This window comes from Mytilus galloprovincialis, chromosome 4, assembly GCF_965363235.1.
Source record: "Mytilus galloprovincialis chromosome 4, xbMytGall1.hap1.1, whole genome shotgun sequence".
Lineage (NCBI taxonomy): Eukaryota > Metazoa > Mollusca > Bivalvia > Mytilida > Mytilidae > Mytilus > Mytilus galloprovincialis.
Genome location: NC_134841.1, coordinates 29,896,405 through 29,917,754, shown reverse-complemented (window position 1 = coordinate 29,917,754; position 21,350 = coordinate 29,896,405). Strand labels below are relative to the sequence as shown.

The following is a 21,350-nucleotide window of genomic DNA, read 5'->3' as shown; positions in this document are numbered from 1 at the left end:
AACCTCAGTTAACCTTTTGTCATGTGGTACTTTTTTGACCAATCACATTTGTCCGTCTAATTTAAAGTTGCCAAAAACACATGCGATTCACTGTTTCAAACTAAACCACAATTTTCTTGCTGCCATAGTTGAAATGTCGCATTCCAAAGACATATTTTATTCAGATAAATATAAAGACGACGAATATGAATACAGGTGAGAATTCCGCTATGAGGAAAAGAAACGTGTCGAAACTTGTTTCGTTTCATGGTTGTCGCGAATTTATAATTTCTTGTCCAACACAAAAAGTTAAAAGGACCGATCCGGCCTGACTGTACATGTCAATCGCGATATTTTTTTTTACAAAATAGATAGATATATATATGAAAGAACTATTAACTATATCCATTTCGTATCCGTCATTTTAGTTTGATAACAGGATACTTGGAAGGAAAACGGTTTGATTTATAAATGTGTACAAAAAAAAAGGGGGGGGGGGGGTTGTGTTGTACAAAAGTAAGGACTTTCTATAGTATACTAATACTAGTATAGAAGTCCCTGACAAGAGTCCAGAGTATTATTTTTTTCGAAATTGATATCCATTATCACTGGTGAATATGTTTCCTGTAATTTCTGGGGGTTGGAATCCCCCTTTTTACCTCCATTTCTTTAAGGCAGTGTCTGCGTGTACCTGCATGGAAGTACAAATAGTAAAGTTGCCGTTCGTAGGCTACATGTACACACATCGGTTTTATAATAAAATGGCATCAGATCGGGTCTAAAACGTGTAATATATACAGAATTTATTGCAATAAGTGAATAAATTGATTAAAACTACCTTAAGAAAATGACCACTGTATATTATGAATCAGCCCCAATACAGAGACACTAACTTATACAACTCTTATTTAACTCATATTGTAATGTCATATGATTATTGTGCTTTGTATGCATAACACTTCTAGTCAGTACTATAGTATTAAACAGAGTTTGAAATATACACAAGTCTTTCACACTCACAAAAGCAAGTTCTACTACCACTAAACCCAAACACTACTATCTAGGACACTTCTTCAAATTTTTTGCCCATAGGGCAGTGATGTCGTTAAAAGCCGGCAGCCGGCGATTTTCGCCGGGTATTGTCCTTTTCCCGCCAGCTATTTTTGCATGAGTAAAAAAAAAAATAAAGATAAAAAGATAGTCAGGTTAATATTAAAAAATAATTGCTCAATGTATCAGCTTCCACGATTAAAGTCTCGATAAACAAGGATGTAAATCAGTGTTTACCATTGACTAAATATAGTTCATGTAAATGCAGTCCATTGATTGGTTGTCTATTTAAAGTCGGAAAGTATTGTATGTTTGGGTATCGGGATCGTTCGCCCTGATTACATGTTCGCCCTGGTAATCCGTTCGCCCTGGGTTCGTTCGCCCTATTTTCATTTATGATATTTATATGTTGCATTAATGAAAGAAATATATATTTTTATATATTAAAATTTATGTATACCTATTAAAAGTTAAATACAGAATATTAATTAAATAAGATTCTTGGCTGCATTGTTACACTTTATTTTATAATTACTTTTAAGTACTGTTGATTGAATTTTGATTGCTGATTAGGTATAATTTGAAATCTTTGATATCACTGATTGGTATATGAATTGTCTTTGATGGATTAATACAGTCTTGCAACTAAGCCCGAGAAATCACATCAAAATGATGTTGGGCTTATCATCTGCACCACTTAAAAAAACAACATAATTTCAAATTAAACTGTCACTCCAATTAAAATTTGTTAGATGACAGGAAGCACATGTTATTTTATCCTGATCCACAAGTGGTAATTGTTGTATAAATGGATTAATAGTAAATACACAGCACTGCCTCCCCCTTTTTTGAGAGATTTTATATAAAAAATGACCCTCCTTTTTATAACATACTATATAAAAATGCATTTACGTTTGATAACTATAGTATATATTGATTTGGGGTATGTATGATCTTCATTTCATATATGAATATGCTATTCAGAATCTTAATTATACATAGTTAATGTTATTATACTAAATTAAACTAATATATGAATTAATATGAAAGTTCACCTTCAAAATAAGCTCCAATTCCCTCCCCCTTTTTTAATGGGAAAAATTGGTTGATTAATTAGGGAATCACTGATGACTAGAGTGGCCCCCTATTAGGTCAGTCAGCCCCCCCCCCCTTTTTTTTACAAAAAGTTCTGGATCTGCTCCTGACTATAGGTGCTGAACGTTATGTTACATGTATATTAAAATTGGTACATTTTTTAGGCCAGAATGGCACACCCCTACCATAAAAATATTGAGGTATCATTTAGTATCAATTGGATCTATCCCCTAGATGAGAAAAGACCTAATTGTTCTTCTTATATTCTTTTCTTTTTTTTTTCTTCTTAACATCTTTTGACAATCTATCAATACATGCAATAAGAGGGTTTGGTTGAGCTCTCATAGTGTTTTAGTAACAACAAATTAATGTTAATGTAATGAACCTAATTAAGCTGTTGAAATTTTCCGAAATTTACCATATGGACCATAATTTGGTATTCTGCCTTTGGTTTCTTTTTGTATCCTTTTTTATAAGTTCTAAAACTTTAACTTTTATTCTGTGGGTTGTGTTGGTGTTAGAATAGTATTAATGGAACAATTGAGTTTTTCAAGAACAAATTAATACATTTAGATTCACCGTTTACGTGACAGGAAACCAAACAGGAAACCAATCTTTATTTTCTTTATTTTGCACAATATATTTCAAAAGACATAAATGAACACCATTACTAGTGTTACTTAATTCATGTTAATATTTGAAATCTATTTTCAATGTTAAATTAAAGTTTTTTTTAAACGCGACAGGAAACCATAAGAAACCGAAAGCATTTTTTTAGTTTTATTTTATTGCAAAATCTGCTCAAAATAATCTGAACAGTATACTTTTTCTTAAAATCCATCTTAAATGTAACAGTATTATAAAACTCCTAAATATGTGCTTGTTTTGAAAACAATTAGTACAATTTATTCAGAAATTTCCATATTTTCTTCATTGATACAGGATACCATAATCGTTGTATCTTGATGTTTTAGCCAAAAAAATGTATTTATATTTGGTTTTGAAATTCCAGTTATATACAATTTATTCCAAATCATTGGCAATGTAAAATTCTTTAAATCCAGTAAAGAAAAAAACTTTTAATTTGTAATTAAAATCTTTAAAATAGGCACCATGGGATATTTGTGACCTGTACACCATTTACATGGTTTCCACATTTTAACCTACTTTAGTGGGCTAAAATCAATAAAGTACTTCCTTTCAAGTCATGCATGGTAAAAATTTACTTCTCCTTTGACAAGTTTATTGCGTTTCTGAAAAGTGTTTGCAGAACATGAATAAAAAAAAATAATTAAAAATTGTGACAAAGATACCAACTTTGTACATTCCAAGTGTAACGGTATATTAACATGTATTTTTTATTAAATTATCTTTATTCACCTAAAATATCCAGTAATATTTACTGCTGAAGCAAACTCAATCCAACGAGCATCGACACATTGATAAGAGACGTAATGTTGATTGAATTTTCCAAGGACCCTTTACATCGTTATCTGGAAACAAAGTGTGTTATAACGTCTGTCAAATCTGAAATCGATTTTGTCAAGTCATTGGGCATTTATTTTCACACAAGATCGTATGTAACATTATGCACATAGGAAAAATAATAGGCCCCCGGCGCAATCTCTCTGAAAATTGTATTTTCCTTTCTTAAACAAGACGAAACAAGTCTACAGATTATGTTTGCTAACATCCCGTTGGAAACAAAAACAATGTTTAGACTTAGTATTTCATATATCCGGCCGTAACGGCGTGATCACATGTTAGTCACATGTTTCACGTATGACCAGAAATGATTAGAACTTAACGACAAAAACAATTTTAATAAAAAAAAAGGAAATAACTGGACTTCTGTTTCGTGTGAAATGTAACGCATAACGTCATTTTTCTAACTAAATTATTACGAAGAACAAAACTAGAATGTAAATCATCTCTGATTTACCTGTTTTAACATCTTGCGAGAGTTCATATTTGCATATTGTTATAAAGAATTCTATTACAACAAAGCAGATTACATCATCTAAAATTTGCGTTACGAAATCGGAAACCAAAGTAACACTAGTGTACTTACACCTGCTACAGAAATACATATAGTTCTCGGCATTTTCTTCTGACTATTCTTATTGGTCGATGTTCTTTATTATTTGAAAGCAAAAGTTACGAATTTGCTGGTGACAATTATCTATAAATCAGTCAGCGTTATGCACTTCGGAAGCGAAAAGTAACGGGAGAAACGACACAAAAATATGGTCGTATAATCTTTGAAATTTGTTAATTTCAATTTTTTTTCTAGGGAAGAGTAGCATACACTTGTATGTTGATACAAATAAAGGCATCTTTAGATGTAGTAACAACTTTTCTTACAGTAATACACATTTTTATCACTTTTCTATCGTTATAGGAAACGAGCCCAATAGCAAATTATGGTCCATATTAAAGATTCAAAGCTTAAATATAATATATAAAACTATGAAAAATAATACATCATTCAAAACTAATGCTTCTTTTTAATATCTGATGAGGTAATGTGTAGATGTAAAACTAAATCCGAATATTTACTTTTTACTTTTGTAATTTCTTAACTTGAGGGTTTATCAAAAATTTACACACTCAGTTTTTGTTTTAAACATCTGTTATATGTAATATCATCTGTCCCCTAATAGAGAGAAGATATGAAATTTTCACTCTGAAGGGCTTAGTTGGAAGACTGTAATAATGAAAATAACATTTTTCTCAAATAAAATAGTCAGCTTGGATGGGTAAAAACACTGATGTACAAATTGTTAGGCATGAAAGGGAAATTTTTTTCGCAGCTTGGCTTCTTTGATCTCAAGTGTGTTTTGACAAATTTGTTATATATATGGTATATGGAAGTATAATACATCGTAAATATTCGGCGAAATTGTAGACTGACTTCAACATATTCAATTAAATACACACAACACAACACTATAATAAAAAATAAAAATCAGGGCGAAACGGAACTAGGGCGAACTGAAATCAGGGTGGACGGACATGGATTCGTATGTTTGCAAAGATAAAAAGAGAGACGTTCCGATGGACATTATGATCCTGTTTGGTTTTGGCTTCAAGAGAAGGAATAAGCCAAAGATGACAATAGCATGTTATGAAAATACATCAGTCAAATAAAAGAAAGTATAATATATAATGTTGTTGTCAAAAATCTGGAAATCACCACCTTTTGTAGTTCACATTTTAAAGCCCACGACCACATGGTGTCCAGAGAATGAAGGTCAATAACGAAAGTAGAATATTGTCGACCACAAATAATTTTTATACGACCGCAAAATTTGAAAAATTTTTCGTCGTATATTGCTATCACGTTGGCGTCGGCGTCGTCGTCGTCGTCGTCGTCGTCCGGCGTCCGAATACTTTTAGTTTTCGCACTCTAACTTTAGTAAAAGTGAATGGAAATCTATGAAATTTTAACACAAGGTTTATGACCACAAAAGGAAGGTTGGTATTGATTTTGGGAGTTTTGGTCCCAACATTTTAGGAATTAGGGGCCAAAAAGGGCCCAAATAAGCATTTTCTTGGTTTTCGCACTATAACTTTAGTTTAAGTTAATAGAAATCTATGAAATTTTGACACAAGGTTTATGACCACAAAAGAACGGTTGGGATTGATTTTGGGAGTTTAGGTTTCAACAGTTTAGGAATTAGGGGCCAAAAAAGGGCCCAAATAAGCATTATTCTTGGTTTTCGCACAATAACTTTCGTTTAAGTAAATAGAAATCAATGAAATTTAAACACAAAGTTAATGACTACAAAAGGAAGGTTGGTATTGATTTTGGGAGTTTAGGTCCCAACAGTTTAGGAATTAGGGGCCAAAAAGGGACCCAAATAAGCATTTTTCTTGGTTTTCGCACCATAACGTTAGTATAAGTAAATAGAAATCTATGAAATTTAAACACAAGGTTTATGACCATAAAAGGAAGGTTGGTATTGATTTTGGGAGTTTTGGTCCCAACAGAATAAGGGGCCCAAAGGGTCCAAAATTAAACTTTGTTTGATTTCATCAAAATTGAATAATTGGGGTTCTTTGATATGCCGAATCTAACTGTCATGACTGTGTATGTAGATTCTTAACTTTTGGTCCCGTTTTCAAATTGGTCTACATTAAGGTCCAAAGGGTCCAAAATTAAACTTAGTTTTATTTTGACAAAAAATGAATCAGTTAGGTTCTTTGATATGCTGAATCTAAAAATGTACTTAGATTCTTGATTATTGGCCCAGTTTTCAAGTTGGTCCAAATCGGGGTCCAAAATTAAACTTTGTTTGATTTCATCAAAAATTGAATAAATGGGGTTCTTTGATATACCAAATCTAACTGTGTATGTAGATTCTTCATTTTTGGTCCTGTTTTCAAATTGGTCTACACTAAAGTCCAAAGGGTCCAAAATTAAACTTAGTCTGATTTCAACAAAAATTGAAATCTTGGGGTTCTTTGATATGCTGAATCCAAAAATGTACTTAGATTTTTTATTATGGGCCCAGTTTTCAAGTTGGTCCAAATCAGGATCTAAAATTATTATATTAAGTATTGTGCAATAGCAAGTCTTTTCAATTGCACAGTATTGCGCAATGGCAAGAAATATCTAATTGCACAATATTGTGAAATAGCAAATTTTTTTTTAATTAGAGTTATCTTTCTTTGTCCAGAATAGTAAGCAAGAAATATCTAATTGCAAAATATTGTGCAATAGCAAGATTTTTTTTTAATTGGAGTTATCTTTCTTTGTCCAGAATCAACTTAAATCTTTGTTATATACAATATACAATGTATATTCACTTTTTACTACCAACTGATAAATTATAATAAATAACATTCAGTGATAACAAGCAGTTTTTTTTTACATCTTAATATTTTATGATGTATTTAAATGAGTAGTTATTGTTGCAAACTCCATTAGAAATTTTAATTGAGATTAATTTTGGAATAAGGGAAAGGGGGATGTGATTAAAAAAATTGGGTTCAATTTTTCTCATTTGAAATTTCATAAATAAAAAAGAAAATTTCTTCAAACATTTTTATGCCCCACCTACGATAGTAGAGGGGCATTATGTTTTCTGGTCTGTGCGTCCGTCCGTTCGTCCGTCCGTTTGTCCATCCGTCTGTCCCGCTTCAGGTTAAAGTTTTTGGTCAAGGTAGTTTTTGATGAAGTTTAAGTCCAATCGACTTCAAACTTAGTACAAATGTCCCCTATGATATGATCTTTCTAATTTTAATGCCAAATTAGAGTTTTTACCCCAATTTCACGGTCCACTGAACATGGAAAATGATAGTGCGAGTGGGGCATTCGTGTACTGAGGACACATTCTTGTTTTGAGAGGATTAATATTCAACAGCATAGTGAATTGCTCTAAGAGAAAACAAAAATTTTAAGTTCATTAGAACACATTCATTCTGTGTCAGAAACCTATGCTGTGTCAACTATTTAATCACAATCCAAATTTAGAGCTGAATCCAGCTTGAATGTTGTGTCCATACTTGCCCCAACCGTTCAGGGTTCAACCTCTGCGGTCGTATAAAGCTACGCCCTGCGGAGCATCTGGTTAAAAATATCTTTAGTTCAAAAGAATTTTAGTTTACTGCTTACTGGACAGTTAACAAATAAGAAAAAAATAAAAGGACATAGCTTGAAAACATGTTTTAAATACATGTACAAGTCTTATGAGAAAAAAGGGGGTCATTTGTCACTAAGTACGTACGCAAAATAAATCGTCCAAGATATTTGATCAATTCGATTATTATTGAAATAAAATTATAATATTTCACCTATTATTTACCTATATTCAAAAACAGACTTCCTTAATTAGTTGTCTTACATGCAAAAGACACCTTCCCAACAAAAAAAATCAATATAGATTAACCTTGCCAGGACTGCGGATTCCCATTTTTTATTTTTTTTTCAAATGTGATTGAAGTCAACAACAAAAATAAGACAACATTTACATTTTCCCTATAGCTAGCATCTAAATCACTCCCAGGTATGCTCAGAATGCAGGATTTTTAGTCTTTAACTTTTCAAATTTCAAATCATTTTGGGGAGAGCATACGATATTATAAAATATAGCAACTCTGTAACAGTTTTAACTTTGAAATCGAAGCTCCAGCTGACTACTAGTCAGGGAATATTGTTTTTATACGACCGCAAATTTTGAAAAAATTTTCGTCGTATATTGCTATCACGTTGGCGTCTGCGTCGTCGTCGTCGTCCGGCGTCCGAATACTTTTAGTTTTCGCACTCTAACTTTAGTAAAAGTGAATGGAAATCTATGAAATTTTAACACAAGGTTTATGACCACAAAAGGAAGGTTGGTATTGATTTTGGGAGTTTTGGTCCCAACATTTTAGGAATTAGGGGCCAAAAAGGGCCCAAATAAGCATTTTCTTGGTTTTCGCACTATAACTTTAGTTTAAGTTAATAGAAATCTATGAAATTTTGACACAAGGTTTATGACCACAAAAGAACGGTTGGGATTGATTTTGGGAGTTTTGGTCGCAACAGTTTAGGAATTAGGGGCCAAAAAAGGGCCCAAATAAGCATTATTCTTGGTTTTCGCACAATAACATTAGTTTAAGTAAATAGAAATCAATGAAATTTAAACACAATGTTAATGACTACAAAAGGAAGGTTGGTATTGATTTTGGGAGTTTAGGTCCCAACAGTTTAGGAATTAGGGGCCAAAAAGGGACCCAAATAAGCATTTTTCTTGGTTTTCGCACCATAACGTTAGTAGAAGTAAATAGAAATCTATGAAATTTAAACACAAGGTTTATGACCATAAAAGAAAGGTTGGGTTTGATTTTGGGAGTTTTGGTCCCAACATAATAAGGGGCCCAAAGGGTCCAAAATCAAACTTTTGTTTGATTTCATCAAAATTGAATAATTGGGGTTCTTTGATATGCTGAATCTAACTGTCATGACTGTGTATGTAGATTCTTAACTTTTGGTCCCGTTTTCAAATTGGTCTACATTAAGGTCCAAAGGGTCCAAAATTAAACTTAGTTTGATTTTGACAAAAAATGAATCAGTTAGGTTCTTTGATATGCTGAATCTAAAAATGTACTTAGATTCTTGATTATTGGCCCAGTTTTCAAGTTGGTCCAAATCGGGGTCCAAAATTAAACTTTGTTTGATTTCATCAAAAATTGAATAAATGGGGTTCTTTGATATACCAAATCTAACTGTGTATGTAGATTCTTCATTTTTGGTCCTGTTTTCAAATTGGTCTACACTAAAGTCCAAAGGGTCCAAAATTAAACTTAGTCTGATTTTAACAAAAATTGAAATCTTGAAGTTCTTTGATATGCTGAATCCAAAAATGTACTTAGATTTTTTATTATGGGCCCAGTTTTCAAGTTGGTCCAAATCAGGATCTAAAATTATTATATTAAGTATTGTGCAATAGCAAGTCTTTTCAATTGCACAGTATTGTGCAATGACAAGAAATATCTAATTGCACAATATTGTGAAATATCAATTTTTTTTTTTAATTAGAGTTATCTTTCTTTGTCCAGAATAGTAAGCAAGAAATATCTAATTGCAAAATATTGTGCAATAGCAAGATTTTTTTTTAATTGGAGTTATCTTTCTTTGTCCAGAATCAACTTAAATCTTTGTTATATACAATATACAATGTATATTCACTTTTTACTACCAACTGATAAATTAAAATAATCTTTACCATTCAGTGATAACAAGCAATATTTTATGATGTATTTAAATGAGTAGTCATTGTTGCAAACTCCATTAGAAATTTTAATTGAGATTAGTTTTGGAATAAGGGAAAGGGGGATGTGATTAAAAAAATTGGGTTCAATTTTTCTCATTTGAAATTTCATAAATAAAAAAGAAAATTTCTTCAAACATTTTTTTGAGAGGATTAATATTCAACAGCATAGTGAATTGCTCTAAGAGAAACAAAAATTTTAAGTTCATTAGAACACATTCATTCTGTGTCAGAAACCTATGCTGTGTCAACTATTTAATCACAATCCAAATTTAGAGCTGAATCCAGCTTGAATGTTGTGTCCATACTTGCCCTAACCGTTCAGGGTTCAACCTCTGCGGTCGTATAAATTTTAATTAGAGTTATCTTTCTTTGTCCAGAATAGTAAGCAAGAAATATCCTATTGCACAATATTGCAATAGCAAGAATTTTTTTTAATTGGAGTTATCTTTCTTTGTCCAGAATCAACTTAAATCTTTGTTATATACAATATACAATGTATATACACTTTTTACTACCAACTGATTAATTTAAATAATCTTTACCATTCAGTGATAACAAGCAGTTTTTTTACATCTTAATATTTTATGATGTATTTAAATGAGTAGTTATTGTTGCAAACTCCATTAGAAATTTGAATTGATATCAGTTTTGAAAAAGGGAAACGGGGATGTGAAAAAAAAGGGGGGGGGGGGGGTTAAATTTTTCTCATTTCAGATTTCATAAATAAAAAGAAAATTTCTTCAAACATTTTTTTGAGAGGATTAATATTCAACAGCATAGTGAATTGCTCAAAGGCAAAAAAAACCTTTTAAGTTCATTAGACCACATTCATTCTGTGTCAGAAAACTATGCTGTGTCAACTATTTAATTTTAGATTTAAAAAGTTTGAAGAAGAAATCTTTAATTGATTTGTAAAATCTTGGCATTTGTTTTGTGTAAAAAAAAAACATGTAATGTCAAAAATTTGATCACAATCCAAATTCAGAGCTGTATCATGCTTGAATGTTTTGTCCATACTTGCCCCAACTGTTCAGGGTTCGACCTCTGCGGTCGTATAAAGCTGCGCCCTGCGGAGCACCTGGTATATATATGTTGTCTGTTTATTTTTCAAAATTTTAAAAGGTGATCTTTTTTTTCCAGGCATGTAATGCTACCAAAAGAAATTGCTAAATTGGTGCCAAAGACGCATTTAATGTCAGAAACAGAATGGAGAAGTTTAGGAGTTCAGCAGAGTGTAGGGTGGATTCACTATATGAGACATGATCCAGGTATATTTGACAAATAAAAATGGAAACATCTGGCAAATGTCTCCCAATGCTGTGCAAGTTATATTGTCCATGTGCTAGCTATGCATTGTAGGGGACATTCATTGCATTGCAGTGGACATAGACATACTTGGCATCCTTTGGTATGCATTACAGGGGAAATGAAAATACTGGGTAGCTATTGCTATGCATTGCAGGGGGATATGAATACTGGGTAGCTATTGCTATGAATTACAGGGGACATAGAAATACTTGGCATCTATATATTGGTATGCATTGCTTAAAAATTTTAAACGAACAGTTTATGTCCCCAATGTCAGTCAGGGGTACTACTTGTACAACTGTATTTTATTTACTTGAAGAAGTAAAATAAATATATACATATAAGTAAATTTGTAGGATACTTTACAAGTGAATTTTATTTACTTGTATAGGTAAAAATAAAATTGGCTTAGTTATGTCCATAAGGCATTCATAATTTTTTACTTGTATAAGTAAAAAAATCATCCTTTCTTCTTTTCTTGAATTCTTCAGATTTCTTTACTCTAATAAAATTTTAAATTGTGTACCCTTTACAGATGTCTTTACTAATCGTTTAAGTGTAATTTCATGGACAATGAAAATCCCATTTGTCTGTTATCTTCATAACACTGCTCATTTACAAGCCCCAAAGGAGCAATTTTTGATTGCCTTGTGCAAATATATATACAAGATCTTTGCTCAATCAGTTTCTTTGATGAATTAATGAAATGAAACATTGAACTTTAATGAAAAACATTGAGTAAACCTGGGAAAAATCATTAAAGGCAGGATTTTACATCTCAAAACTTGAGGATTTTTGTGTGATTGTAAGAAAAATTTACTTGTACAAGAAAATTTTTTAGAAAATTAAGGGGAGATTATTCAAACATTATTTATTTACTTATATGTGTATATTTTTTTTTACTTCTTCAAGTGAATAAAATACACTTATACAAGTATGTATATAATGTATAGGTATATTTTGTGTATTATGTGACATGGAAAGAGACAGCTGTCTCTTGACAAGTTCAATAGTTTTTCACACCTTTATTTCTTGTAGGACTGTTATTAAATTTATATCATAGATTTATATCAGCAATGTCTTGGGGTGAGTTTGAAAATTTGTGTGTACATTAATATTTGTTTAGATCTACTGTGGATTGATCATTATTATTCGTAGGATACCAATTTTGGTGGATTTTGTGGTTTCTAATAAACCACGAATTCAAATGTTCAAACAAGAACTAGTTTATAGGCTTGTATGCAGACCATAGTAAAACAACGAAATCAAATATGCACAAACATACAAAGTTTCTTCAATCCACGAAAATTGGAACCCACGAAAATAAATGAATCCACAGTATTATTTTACAGTTTTGCAGGAGTTGTTCCTCTTTGAACGAGAAATACAATGGAAAAACATTGTAAATGATCTCATGCCTACACCTCGTAAAAAAAATGCCTTATGAAACTAAATTTCAGTCTGTTATATGTGCATAATCCTTAATCTCAATTACATGGTACATTCACTGCTTGTGACTCAGTGTCCTAGATAGGTTTTCTGAAGGGCAGGGTGCCAATCATGAAAAGGTCATTTATTGTGTGCAATGATAACATGTAAAAAGCATGTTTCATAAAGATATTAATCAAACGTTATCTTCAATCATTGAAACACAGCTGGTTATGAATATTAATACATAAATACAAATTACATTACTGAATGTCAATTTCATTGAGAGTATATTATACATGTAATAGCCTTTAGTGACTTCTATAAATGACACTAAAGCAGTGAGTTGCACCTAGTTTATTGGTTTGTTTTCCATGATTTAGTTAATTAGTGAAATACATTTTCAGTCAGAAATATCATGTATATGACTAGTTTGACTACTATGTTAATGTTTTTTTGTATGTTTTTTTCAGAGCCACATATATTACTGTTTCGAAGACCAGTAACGTAGAAATAACAGGAAACAAAATTGCATTCAAATGTATTCTAAAACAGTTGAATCAGTGAGGACAATAACTATTGGATCTGATGGTATTAACCCTTACCATACAATGTACTAGTATATTGTGTACTGAATTCAGTTCATTTCTATCGTGTCATTTGACTGTGAAAGGACACATTTTTATTCATGGAGAAGAATAGTTAGAGTTCCATTACCATGATCTTTCAGTGTTGGTGAATACGAGGTAGATGGGAGGCCAAGGATGTCCAGGAAGAATTATCTCTTCATCTGAAACAACATTTGTAATTTACTCTGAATCATGACATGTACACCAAATTTCCTTGTAATACATACATGATTTTTAGCTCACCTGGCCCGAAGGGCCAAGTGAGCTTTTCCCATCACTTTGCGTCCGTCGTCGTCGTCGTCGTCCGTCGTCGTTAACTTTTACAAAAATCTTCTCCTCTGAAACTACTGGGCCAAATCAAACCAAACTTGGCCACAATCATCATTGGGGTATCTAGTTTAAAAAATGTGTGGCGTGACCCGGTCAACCAACCAAGATGGCCGCCACGGCTAAAAATAGAACATAGGGGTAAAATGCAGTTTTTGGCTTATAACTCAAAAACCAAAGCATTTAGAGCAAATCTGACATGGGGTAAAAATGTTTATCAGGTCAAGATCTATCTGCCCTGACATTTTCAGATGAATCGGTCAATCGGTTGTTGGGTTGCTGCCCCTGAATTGGTAATTTTGAGGAAATTTTGCTGTTTTTGGTTATTATCTTGAATATTATTATAGATAGAGATAAACTGTAAACAGCAATAATGTTCAGCAAAGTAAGATCTACAAATAAGTCAACATGACCAAAATGGTCAGTTGACCCGTTTAGGAGTTATTGCCCTTTATAGTCAATTTTTAACCATTTTTCGTTAATTAAAGTAATCTTTTACAAAAATCTTCTCCTCTGAAACTACTTGGCCAAATAAATCCAAACTTGGCCACAATCATCTTTGGGGTATCTAGTTTAAAAAATGTGTGGCGTGACCTGGTCAACCAACCAAGATGGCCGCCACGGCTAAAAATAGAACAAAGGGGTAAAATGCAGTTTTTGGCTTATAACTCAAAAACCAAAGCATTTTGAGGAAATCTGACATGGAATAAAAATGTTTATCAGGTCAAGATCTATCTGCCCTAAAATTTTCAGATGAATCGGTCAATCGGTTGTTGGGTTGCTGCCCCTGAATTGGTAATTTTGAGGAAATTTTGCTGTTTTTGGTTATTATCTTGAATATTATTATAGATAGAGATAAACTGTAAACAGCAATAATGTTCAGCAAAGTAAGATCTACAAATAAGTCAACATGACCAAAATGGTCAGTTGACCCGTTTAGGAGTTATTGCCCTTTATAGTCAATTTTTAACCATTTTTCGTAAATTAAAGTAATCTTTTACAAAAATCTTCTCCTCTGAAACTACTTGGCCAAATTAATCCAAACTTGGCCACAATCATCTTTGGGGTATCTAGTTTAAAAAATGTGTGGCGTGACCTGGTCAACCAACCAAGATGGCCGCCACCGCTAAAAATAGAACATAGGGGTAAAATGCAGTTTTTGGCTTATAACTCAAAAACCAAAGCATTTTGAGGAAATCTGACAGGGAATAAAAATGTTTATCAGGTCAAGAACTATCTGCCCTGAAATTTTCAGATGAATCGGTCAATCGGTTGTTGGGTTGCTGCCCCTGAATTGGTAATTTTGAAGAAATTTTGCTGTTTTTGGTTATTATCTTGAATATTATTATAGTTAGAGATAAACTGTAAACAGCAATAATGTTCAGCAAAGTAAGATCTACAAATAAGTCAACAAATAAGTCAACATGACCTAAATGGTCAATTGACCCCTTAAGGAGTTATTGCCCTTTATAGTCAATTTTTAACAATTTTCATTAATTTGGTAAATTTATGTAAATTTTTACCAAATATAGTTCTCTGTTACTAATGGGCAAAGTTCATGATAGATATAATTGTAAGAAGCAAAATCGTTCAGTAAAGTAAGAACTTCAAACACATCACCATCACCAAAATACAATTTTGTCATGAATCCATTTGTGTCCTTTGTTTAATATGCACATAGACCAAGGTGAGCGACACAGGCTCTTTAGAGCCTCTAGTTATGATTTTATATAATTATTTATATTCATTTATCTGATAACATGATTACGCAAAAAAAAATCAATAAGTTTTCTTACACAGGTTATCACACACTTGAATTTTGATAGATGAGAAGCTTATATACATTTGTTCTATTCCTTAATAGAATTTGTTTATGAATAATTTTTGATATAATTAGAAAGGGAATATTTTTGCTTTATTATTAAATTGAAGTTGAATATGTTCAGGTCTTAAGGTTGCTGCTGCAGTGTTAGTGTCAGATGATAACCAGGAATCATAAATAGGCAAAAGTTATTTATAAAACTCATATACATTGTTACAAGAAATTATTTGAATCTGGAAAATTGATACAAAATTAATGTATGAAAAAAACTAACACAAAATTAATGAAAGAAAAAAAGTATATAGCTAGCCATGTGCCAATGACTAAGGTTCAGGTTACTGCCGGTGATATTTCAGTATTTATAAACTAACTAACATCATGGTTGGTTAGTTTTCATCTTATATTTTTTAATTAGATTTCCTATATTCTTAATTCTCCAACCTACAAATATAGTTATACATGTTATACATGTTATATAAGGATGTGGACATCATCTCACTGTGCAAAGATATACATATATTTACATTCAAGTGACATTGTAGAATATTTTGTCGTTATATTCATTTATCACTACCAATGTTTGATCTACATTTATTATATTTTTTTATTTAAAGAACAAAAACCAAGAATTTTAGCCATAGTGCTGTTTCTTTAAAAACATGGTACACATAGAAGGCACTTTCAAATAGGACAACTGCCCATTACAGTTAAAATAGTGTGTACATTGTCTGTAAGTTGTAACACTTCTTTCTCTCTGAAACAGGAATGATACTATTTTACCCATACATGTATAAGCAATACTAGTCTTGTTACATTTTACCTTGAAGTGTTCATTTGCAATAGCTGTATTTATATCAATCATAGTATGCATACATTGTGTTGGGACATTGTACATAAAGAATGTACAGCAGAGTCCACAAATATAAAGCACTATCATCCTGACCTTTTGTTACTCCTGTCATACTGACTTTTGTTACTCCATTAAATCTTTAAATACACCATTTGATAAAACTTAGCTCCCAATCTTTAATCACTATTTTTACAAGTACCATATGGTACTGAAGATGTACAACTAAAAAAAAAGAACCATGTAAGACATTTTAGTACCAAATTGTAACCTATCGAATTAGTAGTTATGAATTCCTACACCCTTCAACAAATTTACCAGCTGTGTCAGGCAACACATTTTGCATTCAAAGAATTTTGTTAAAAAGACAGTAGTTTGGTGGAATGTTATTAAAAATGTCAAAAAGATTGTAAAACTATAAATTGTGAAATTATTGAGAGATATTCTTGCAATTGTTGCAACTAATGATATCTTACATTCTGGTATCTGATACATATATCTTAAATTCTTTATTCAGTGTTTCAAAAAATTGCAATAACTAATCTGGCATGTTTGTTCATTCTTCATACATGTAATAAATCCCAATAATTTTTGTGTTTAAAGTAAATAAATGTATTGACCAATCATTGTGATTATGTGAATCAAAATTGTATGAATGTTAGTGCTTTCACTGCTAAGTGGAATTTTTCAGCAGATAATCAAACATACATTTGTACTAAGGTAATAATTATAAACCTATATAATTCAGTATATGTTAACCTATGTTGATGATATTCTGTATTTTGATTAAACTTTTGCTAAAAGAATATGTAAAATGTGTAACTGTGTTTTATTATGATATAAATAATTGGTGCTGCACTGTTAAATAGCAACAAAAACTAAAATTATTGTATATTCTGTATTACAAATAATTTCCTGTTTGATAATCAAGTTTTGATAAAAAAAAAAAAATATATTTATAAAATCTCATGTTTAAAACTTTGCTGTCTTTATTATATTGAAATAATTTAATTTTGGATGTAACGCGTCTTCTGATTGGCTGATGTTATTTTGTTATGAGCCCATAGACATAATTTAGTCATGTGACCGTGACATCATCAACGTTTTTTCATGGTTTTCTACGGTTTAAAATGGAATTTAGAATTGAATTATAAGAAATGACTGTAATATTTTTTCTATCTATTCGAAATAACATAAAAAATGTGGTGCACACTGTTAAATAACCCGCTACGCGCGTTATTCAGTGTGCACCACATTTTTTATGTTATTTCTTCATAGACAGAAAAATATTACAGTCATTCCTTAATTGTTTTTCAGAAATCAGTCAAGAATGTATTAAAAAAAATGTAACTTATTTTTAGCGCTTTTGTTATTGTGCATTAGCCCTTTAATACCATGTTCGTTATATCTTTTGGATTTGTTAGGTAATATTACACACTAGCTGAAATATCATTTCAACATATCTAGAAATATTGATAGGTTATTGATCAGCTCCTTTTTGAGATATCTAAAAAAAAATAATTACTGGAAAAAACTAGCTCACTTTAAGCTTGTATTTGCTTTGGTATTATTTTAGTCTCAAAAGAAAATAAAAGAAATCTAGAATCTACTTTAATTTTGGCAAACCAGCCTATATAAGCTATTGAAATCTAATATGAAAAGAAATTAATGGGGCAAAATGTTTTACCCTGTAATGTAGGAAGACATCCAAGGTGTCTGAACATTTTACAATAAATTTCTAAACCTGACCTAAATACATCCTAGATATTCTGATGTAGCAAAGACTCTCAGTGTAACTTCGATTTAAACACTTTCTGTGCAAGGCAAAAACAAATGTACTAGCATCCAATTGACCTGAGGGTCAAATCAGCAACAAGAAAAACATAATTTTTCTTAGGGTACCTACTTTTTTCATCCAGAGTTGACAATCTTTACTTCTATTTTAGAATTGTATACTTTGTAATGCTGTAGTTGTATTACATTTCGTAGTTACAAACATTACAAAATTAATAAAAACAAATCTATTAAATTTGATGGGGGAAAAAACAAAGATATACAAAGGTTGAATCACATAAGCAAAAATTTCTAAATAACTTTTGCAGTAAAAAACATTTTGAAGATGTTTCCGCCAATGGCCATTGCCAGATTATCATTAATCATGCTAAACTACCTGGTAGATGTTTCCGCCAATGGCCATCTTCAGATTATCATTAATCATGCTAAACTACCTGGTAGATTTGTATTACAATAATGCTACGTATACATAATAAGTATGTTCAATTTTGGAATTTCTTCATGTTTTAAAAATCCTTGAAACAATGGTGACTAAAACTAGATAATTTTATTATTTCTTTGAACAATTGCTTTAAATAGAAAAAGTAACTTTGGTGTGTTAAAGGAGAAGGTTCACGAAGGGTTAAAATTGGCCCTAAATTTTTAATGTTTTTTAAATTGGGCCAAACGATTACAAATTTCAAATAAAAATACTTATGATAAGACTATTAAGACTAAAATATACTTTTTTGGCACCTTTCTTTAAATGTTTTGGAGCTATGACCCCTTATTAAATTAATTAAATATACATTATTTGTATTTTGGGTCAGTTTTGGTCAATTTTATCCAAAATGTTAACAGTTTTTGGCATAATTAACCTTGGCCGCCATCCACGACCCAAAAAGTTTTTATATTGATGAATTCTATATCACATTGGGAATCTTTTGGTTACAAAACATTTTAGATCGTAGGTGGCGGCCAAATTTTTCTTAAAGCTTTTAGGTCTGAAAATTGCCCAAAATAATCAAAATTTGACAAAATGGGCCTAATTTAGAGTGTATTATGTACTTTTATGAAAGGAACTGATTTATTGAGCATTAAGACTTTTGAACTAGACCCATTTATGAACCCATTTGTAAACGTTTTGGTGTTTTATAATAAAGTTGATATTTTAGGCCATTTTGGGCCATAAGTGAACCTTGTCCTTTGAAAAATAAAACAAGTTATATATTTTGTTCAAATGTATATCTTTAAAACTCATGGCAGACCGTATAACTTCTATCATATTTTATCTGTTTGATAAACTATTTTTATATGCCTGGTGATTTGGTAAAAACATTTACATGTTAATATTGTGTATTTTTGTATGTTTTGTGAAATTTATCTTTCTTTTCAAACACATGGACTCACTCTGTTATTGTTTTGTATATACATATCTGTCGTTATAGCTGTCTTTTCTGAACTTCCATGTTTGAAAATGATAAATAAATTTTGTGAAATCTTTTACAGTTGTTCTTAATCTCTAGTAGTGGGGTATTATGCATTTACTTTGTCAGTCTTTTCATCAGTTATCCAACAAAAACTTTAGTCAAGCTTGTACCCCAACTCTAGGAGTGTGGTCTTAAATGAATTTTCTTTGTCTGTCCTTCTGTTCATACATTAAAAAATTCTTTCACATTTCTCGTTTGTACATGTACATGTACTACTGATAAGATATTTTGTCAGCAGCTTGACAGGGATGAGCTGTATCATTCAGACACATTTTTATACGAATGCAAAATTTTTGCAGATGAAATTGCTATCAGGTTGTCCTCGTCATCAGAAGACACTTGTTTTCTGGAAAATAACTTTAGTATAAGTGAATAGAAATCTTTGAAATTTAAACATAAGGTTTATAACCACAAAAGGGATTGATTTAGGGTGTTGTGGAATGGTCCCAACAGTCAGGAATAAGGGAACGGTGTATGGATCTCTCTGAAAATATACCACAAGGTTCCATACCAGAAAGGGATGGTAATGATTGGCTTTGCAGTTTGGGGGGTTATGGCTCCAACCATTTAGGAAAAAGGGGTCCTGGTTAATAGACAATTACTTTTAAGTAAAATTTGGATTACCTTCCTTACACTGCTTTAAAATTATTAAATGGGTAATTATGGTTGCAAAGTTCATTGGAAATTTGCATTCAGATTATGTCCATATCTTGAGGGAAAGAATTGTTTTTTTATGAAAAGGTGTGGGGGGGGGGGACAATTTTTTCTAAAGATTTCAAAAATGAAAAAGAAAATTTCTTTAATTATTATGTTTGCCAAAAAAAAAGGGTTGGTTGGGGTGTAATAAAAAAAATAGGTGTGGGGGGTCAATTCTCAACAACTTAGTGTACTGCACAAACTAAAAAAAAGGGGTGATTTTTTAAATAAAAAATTAAGGGGGATCAATTCCCAAACGCATGGTGTACTGCACAATATCAAAAAATTGAATATAAATTAATTCAAATCATATTACCAATTCTAAGCTCTTTGACTACAGTTTTCTGTGTCAGAAATGTATTATGTTTCAAATATTGAATTGCAATCAAAATTAAGACCTGTCTCAAGCGCGAATATTTTGCCCTGTGCCCCAGCAGTTACTGTTACAAAGCAATTTATTTTAATCTGTCTGACTGTGAAATAGATGTCTGAGTAAGACCCCAGCTGAAAGGCTTTGTCGCCCTGTACTGATCAGTGTCCAAAACAAATTATGTCTGCTCTATATCTAGAGTACATGTATGATTTCAAAGTTTATACTTCACATGTATATTAACCAACACCATGCAGAGGGGGTGTAATAATGTATATACAACTTCCTAGTTTAAAGGTTAAGGTCAAAAACTCGTGTCAGTTGACAACCCCATGTTCTATGGTTAAGATTGTGTTCGCTCAATATCTTGAGAACCGTTATAATTTCAAAGTTTATACTTGACATAAATATTAACCAACAGCAGAGGATGTGTCATAGTGTATATACAACATCCTAGTTCAAAGGTAAAAGTCAAAAACTTGGTTTCAGTTGACATCCCCATGTCCTGAGGTAAAGATACACATATTTTACCACACGTTATTCACAGTGGGCTCACAGAGATGACTCCCATCTCAATGATGTCTAATTTCATCTGGTTATTACAAAATACATTTTGAAAATAATTGTGGTATGATAACAAGTAAGACAAATATTTATCAGTCTCCAAATGACAAAGTTAACACCAATAGGTCACCACCTGGCCTTCATCAAAGAGCAAAATATATACCATAGTAAACTATGTCAGCTTCTTTACACTTTGGTTTTTGGTGGGGTTC

At 31.5% G+C, this 21,350-nt stretch overlaps 1 protein-coding gene across 1 annotated transcript; it reads left to right on the top strand.

Moving 5' to 3' along the window:
* The first annotated feature begins 39 nt into the window (after positions 1 to 39).
* LOC143071836 (cyclin-dependent kinases regulatory subunit 1-like) lies at positions 40 to 19,522 on the top strand. The gene is made up of 4 exons (XM_076246440.1): positions 40 to 195; positions 11,025 to 11,152; positions 13,094 to 13,486; positions 15,295 to 19,522. The coding sequence occupies exons 1-3, from the start codon at positions 134 to 136 to the stop codon at positions 13,129 to 13,131; spliced, it is 228 nt and encodes a 75-aa protein (XP_076102555.1). The 5' UTR covers positions 40 to 133; the 3' UTR covers positions 13,132 to 13,486; positions 15,295 to 19,522.
* Positions 19,523 to 21,350: the final 1,828 nt, after the last annotated feature.

Coding starts and splice junctions, on each gene's coding strand:
- LOC143071836 (XM_076246440.1), top strand. CDS start 134: ATGTCGCATTCCAAAGACATATTTTATTCAGATAAATATAAAGACGAC. Junction 196..11,024: donor GACGACGAATATGAATACAG/GTGAGAATTCCG, acceptor TTTTTTTTCCAG/GCATGTAATGCTACCAAAAG. Junction 11,153..13,093: donor CTATATGAGACATGATCCAG/GTATATTTGACA, acceptor TGTTTTTTTCAG/AGCCACATATATTACTGTTT.